Source organism: Cariama cristata, unplaced genomic scaffold (assembly GCF_000690535.1).
Source record: "Cariama cristata isolate BGI_N322 unplaced genomic scaffold, ASM69053v1 scaffold5320, whole genome shotgun sequence".
Lineage (NCBI taxonomy): Eukaryota > Metazoa > Chordata > Aves > Cariamiformes > Cariamidae > Cariama > Cariama cristata.
In genome coordinates, this window is record NW_009593974.1 from 50,266 (window position 1) to 56,265 (window position 6,000).

General features: G+C 36.7%; 1 protein-coding gene across 1 annotated transcript in view; it reads right to left on the reverse strand.

The window, feature by feature from the left end:
- ZMYM2 (zinc finger, MYM-type 2) overlaps positions 1-6,000 on the reverse strand; it is a 68,591-nt gene that overhangs the window by 39,447 nt on the left and 23,144 nt on the right. Inside the window, exons 5-6 of the mRNA XM_009696157.1 lie at positions 4,752-4,902; positions 3,845-3,960 (exon numbers count right to left, since the gene is read on the reverse strand). Of these exons, the coding sequence (XP_009694459.1) occupies positions 3,845-3,960; positions 4,752-4,902 (267 nt within the window). The remainder of the gene's footprint in view (positions 1-3,844; positions 3,961-4,751; positions 4,903-6,000) is intronic.

The window sequence follows — 6,000 nt, forward strand, 5'->3', positions numbered from 1 at the left end:
TTTAAAGAATATTTACATCTAACTGTAGATAAAAAAATCTAAACAATTAAGCATTATTGTTTCTAAAACAAAGCCAGTATTTTTTATCATAAACTCCTAAGGTCAACTAAATATTTTTTCACAGAAATCAGTAAAGAACTGCAATCATATTACTGAAAGCTCTAAAGCAAGCAGGAGATGGTTGTAAAATCAACAGTTAATCACAAGATGATTTTGTATGCCTCCTTAAAGTTTCTATTATCCTCCTTATGATTAAGAACTGCTTCTGTATAGTATTTTAATGAGTCAAGATGACAGGCACATAGTATTTTCATCATCTTGCTTTGCCTCTAACTTACAAGGCGCTTAGAATAGAGATTATCTTTAGGAATTATTTGGGAGTGTTATTACACACAAAGAATAATGCAGCAAAAAGATCACAAATTCGTTAAGATCTTTCACAGGTCACCCTGAACAGCAAGGTTTTATTGATGTTATGGCTTTATCAAAGATAACGTTGAAATCATTCAAATATACATACATATATATATGCACTCTTTTGAACATCTTACATAAAAAAGTAATTATATTTAATCTGACTTGAGCCTGCCCTAAACAACAAGAGCATGGGAAGTGCCAAGCAAAGTGAAAAAATCATTGTAAAGCCCTTTTCAGCCTTCAATGCAACCACCTCAAACTGCTCTAAGCTGCCAAACAACTAAGGCACAGTAGGCAGGCACAGCCTAGGACTCTTCTGAGACGACCAGCGCAGTAGCACAGCTTCTGGCCTGCCACCCCAGCATATGCAATACAGGGGTTACCCTTGCTCACAGCAACACAAAATCAAATCGTGGAAACATTTTTGTACATAAATGTGTATGTGGAAGGGCTAAGTAGGCAGCCAGACTGTGGTCAGTTTTTTTTCTAGCTGAGAAAAAATAACTTTGAAAGAATCAAGTTGTTCTTAAAGTGAAAAAGAGAAGCAAATACGTACGAGGAATCTTTTACATACGGCCATCCACTAGGACTGTTCCACAAGCAAAATCAAGGGCACTAAATTAAACAGAGAAGGAACCAGACACTCCCCTTACACTCACGCACACACAGACCTTCCAGCCTCAGTGCGGAAGCCTCAGTGATTCCTAACAATCCAATTTGGAAAAGTATTACTGTCACAAGGATACCAAACTTCCTCCACGCTTCCCAGTGCAACATACTCCTTTTTCTAAATGTATGTACGTGTATGTGCCAGAAAGAGAGATGCAAGGTATATAATGATGAACACTTACAGACAGCATAATGATGGTGAAAGAGAACACAACATTAGTGAATAACCAGAGTGAGTAACCTGCTAAAAAATGTTGTACTTGTAATTCTTACACATACTGGTCCTACAACCCTCCAGATACATCCATAAATTGAAAAATGAATCAAAGCTTTAGCACAAATTTTCTGAAAGTTTTGCAGACTCATGTTTAGGAAGATAGCTTGTACTTTAAGACACTTACACAGTTGCTAACTTTGGGAAGACACTTGTACTACAGCCTTCATGTTCACAATAAATAAATTAACAGTTTATTTTTCCTTTAAAGACAAGTTCAGAGCAAGATCTTCCACTGACCCAGTACAGGTACCGATAGCAAAACTGACTTAAAACAATACAACTTTGGAACAGTTCTGTCCTTAACTCTGCGATAACATCCTCCCAAGACAGAGCATGAAAGAATACAGTCACACTATGTTACCACCAACTACCAAACAAAAATCACATCACGTAAGCTATTCTCCTTCTTTTACCCTCTTTCTTACAAGGATGAATGCTCTTGCAAGCTGTCTGCACAAAGGAGAATATAGATATGGACATTAGCTGCACAACAAGTAGCTCAACTGAATCTTTCAGATATTTTAACACATTAGAACAAGTCAGCTAGAAATAAAAAGGTTATTTGTAAGATAAAATTACAATCAACTCTAAAGTACAGTAAACAAATTGGGAATTTAAATATTCCAACCCATTTGTAAATCAAAAGGACTACAATTTTTGCAGAAGGGAGACACAGACCTGAAATTGCAGTTATTCTGTTCTGGGAAGGGTAACCCCTAACAAAGAAAAAAGTATAGGAAGAACATGCACAGTAAGAAAAAGGGATTAATATAATGCCAGAAAAATTAAAACAAGCTTTATCTGCATTAGTAAACAGCAAAAAATATCCAGCACCATAGTAAATCAGCTATTTTTTCAAAATATTATTGCAGAAAGCATTGCAATTGACAAAATGGATTAAACCATTTTCTCAATTTAATTTCAATCCCTTACGTGTCACTTATGTATTAAAACAGCGTCAAGGAACACTTACAGGCCAATGCGCACATTGTGGTATACCATCCTTTCTACCTAAATACATGAACGGGACAAAGCAGGTGTTCTCATACAATCAACTCTTACCTAATGGTGAATACATTTTATTCTTCCAGACAGCGAATATAAGAAAACTATCAAAAGTTAGAATCCAACAGAGATGTTTGAGTAAGCTAACTGTAAGCAGGTGACCACCTACCCATTCTTGGTCTTTATTCAGAACTCAGAGACGGTATGGCTGCTCTAATTAAACTCCACTACAACATTAAAGACACAGATCTACATGAGGCACTGAAACTGCAACAAAAGCATCAGTAAGGTCTCAGTAAGATCAGAAACCCACAACCAGCATCAATTGATCCAGCAGTTATTCAATAACATTGCTTCTTGTTGACTTATCCACAAGTTGACTATCTTGTTGACTTATTTCTCATTCACTAGCTTTATGTTTCGCACTCAAATAGCAGAAAGGTTTTATTCTGAGAGCTCTTAGGGCTGCAATTATAAGACAATGTAGAATAAAACAGACGCCGAATGAGTTTGCAAGAAGTATTACAGATTTGTCATTACATGCTAACAGTCTGCATATATTTTGTTAATCAGTTCCATTGACAGACATCGACTAAATTGGTGAGGATGGAAGCACAGAACAGGGCTACATGATGGAGGTCCTATCCAGGATACATTAAAGGAAGCAATTAAGGGATTGATTTGCTTTCCAGTTGACAGAAAACAGCAAAGTTTAATGACAAATAGGAAAACTCTGTATGGGTGTAACTGTTTAACACCACATAAGGAGGCAGTTCTCAATTATGCAGTCCACATCCAGGAAAACTGTTTTTATATACAAAAATTGAAAAATTTTCTGTAAAATGTTCTTTGATCACCTAGAGATGAATCACTACAACACATTTTACATATGCTTTAACCTTAAGTCATATTAAAAATATGACATTTTAGACAAGCGTAGCAGTCTCCTCCACTGTGCCTATCATTAGGCTTGCAACAGTCCGGTTTCTAGACATAATTTAAATGGCCAGTTTTGGCCATAAACGTTCTAATGCCTTAGGCTCTAACCTTCCACTTCAGAGACAGTCAGTATTCCCTATGACACCCCTTTGTTAGTACAATATTCAACATGAGAATTTTGTTACTGTATTTAGTATAAAAGAGACGAAATTTGTTGATCTTCAATGCAAACCAACTCATCTCCATAAAGTGGCTGGGGAGGTAAAAGATAAGTAGTGATATTGCTTTGCATTTTCTTACGGTATCAAGGAGAAATGGGTTGTTATTATCTGATTTTGTAAGTTTAAGACAGCAGCTAGTGTTATCACTACAAAACAGTACTTTGATCAAAGAAACTGTTATGAGCCAGAAGCATCTGCTATGTTAATTATAACTCAAACACATACATACAAGCAAGTTAGTTTAATATGTAAATACTTAACACAAACACAGATACACAAATATTTAGGGAGGAAAAGATTTAACACAACAGCTAACCTGAAATTTAGCTACACAACTGGAACTGCAAAAGTTGTACAGTTTTCCATCAGGCATTGTGGCTTGATACTGAGGTAAAGAGTTTCGTTTACAAAAGTGGCAAATAATTCCCATACCTAAAAGAAAAACGTAGTTTACAAACAAAATAAACACAAAATAGTAGTGCAAAACAACAAAACAAAACAAAAAAAACCTGGATTACTGGTCAGCTCTTCCCACCATATCAATGTAAAAAGCTCAGATTTGTCTGTTTTCCAGTCAGCTCCTACACGTCTCATAAAACAAAAGAAATTGCAGAGGTTTTGTTCAATTCTTCCATCAAAGATCAGCACTAAATATGAAATCACACCTTCTTCTATAACATTCACTAGAGCATTTTCAACTTTGAGTTCACGGAATTGAGATCTATACCTGCTTTGCACATTGAAGAACACGTGTTTTGAGTTATTTACCAGTTCCTTTCACCCAGATTAAAAATTTTACCTAGAGAATATCCATATACATTATATGTACCTCTATCCTTCTCCAGTTGTTGCTCAAGAGAGAAAATGGGGTGGGGTTGGATCACAAACAAGAGAATGCATGAAAATTGCACTATTATTCTGTTACACACCAGAGCACACTATGTCTCAACATTTTTGCCCAGGAAGCCTTAAGACAGTTGAAAACTGTTTCCAACATCAAGCAAAAAGCCCAGTGGGGAAAAAGACCTCTCATGGGTCCATTTACTAGTGTTGAACAAGATGATCCTTTTCTTTTTTCTTTTTTTTTAAAGTAAGTTTAAAAACCCTATAAAGTCACATCTGCATAGATTAATTCTAAAACAAAACCACCCATCCCCAGTGTTCAAATTTAAAAAAACCTCTACTCTTATCAGTGATGAAAATCCATCATCCTTTTCACTTACTTTGTGATTTTGCATATTTTGATTTGTGTGTGTTCATGCATGCAGTTGAGCAGTATGGCTCCATATATCCATTAGGTCCTATGCACTGAGTCATGTCAAAAAACCTGCACTGAGCTCTGCAGCCAGTACAAGATGTTAATTTGCCATATTTCTAAAACATAAAACAAAGCAAAACAATGCATTAGTTAAAACTATGTTTGGTTTTTGGTTTTAAATTATGGTATAACAAAAACAGAAGAAAATTTATTTATTTACTTCTGCAATTTGCTCCCCCATCAGAACCTTCCTATATTAAGTAATTCTCACAATCACCCTCTCAAGAGCATTCAGCACTATGGTTGGGCCTCTTACTCCTGAGGGGAAGCTGGCTAAAACTAAGACAAAAACCAAACACACACCCCTCAAAAAACCCCAACCAAGCAAACAAAAAAAAATCCAAAACCCCACCACCTGCAAACTGTGAACTGCGGTAAGAGTATACAGCAAGTTGTGCTGAGTTGGAGAGTTTGAAACAACTCTGTTCCTCTCTCCTTGTTGATGGGACAATGGTTGCAAGAAAAGAAACAGGAGTCTGGCATGGCAAAGATGAAGGATAAATAATGGTGCTAACTTTGAAAAAGTTTGTACTCTCCAAATGGTAACATCCTTAATATTCTCAAATATGAGTTAGGCGTAGTAGTTTCTTGGTAACAGCACTGTTGGGAGAACCTCTAACTTCTGAGCTTCCCTAGTTTCAGTCCTCCAGGTACAGTCCTCCTCTGTCCTGCAGAGTTCCTATGCTCCTCATTGGGGATTCAATGAGGAACTGTAACTCCACGGACTGATAACACTTCAGTTCTGACATCTCTCAACACAGCAGTCAGTCAATCAACAGTTTTCAACAGAAGGGAACAAATGTTCTATAAAAAGCACAGAAAAGTCGCACCAAGCAGTAATACCAATGACACAGCACACAAAATCAATAGTTCTGATCTGTGAATGTATTACATACTTCAGTGTTAGGCAAATATCTCAAGCACCATAAAGCAAGTTACAGAAAAAAATGCCTAGACACCTTCCCTGCCCATAGAAATAGCATCATGGTTTTGGCAGTGAACACGGAGATTTCCTTGTTTGAAGAGCGATGAGTCGCCTCTCAGACAGCCTCTCTCCTTACTGAGTATTAGAAAATCCCCTATTGACATTCAGGCACCAAAGATTTTTCCTGTTCTGTTCAGGAATGATTTTGGCACTACCTTTCCCTCTTTCC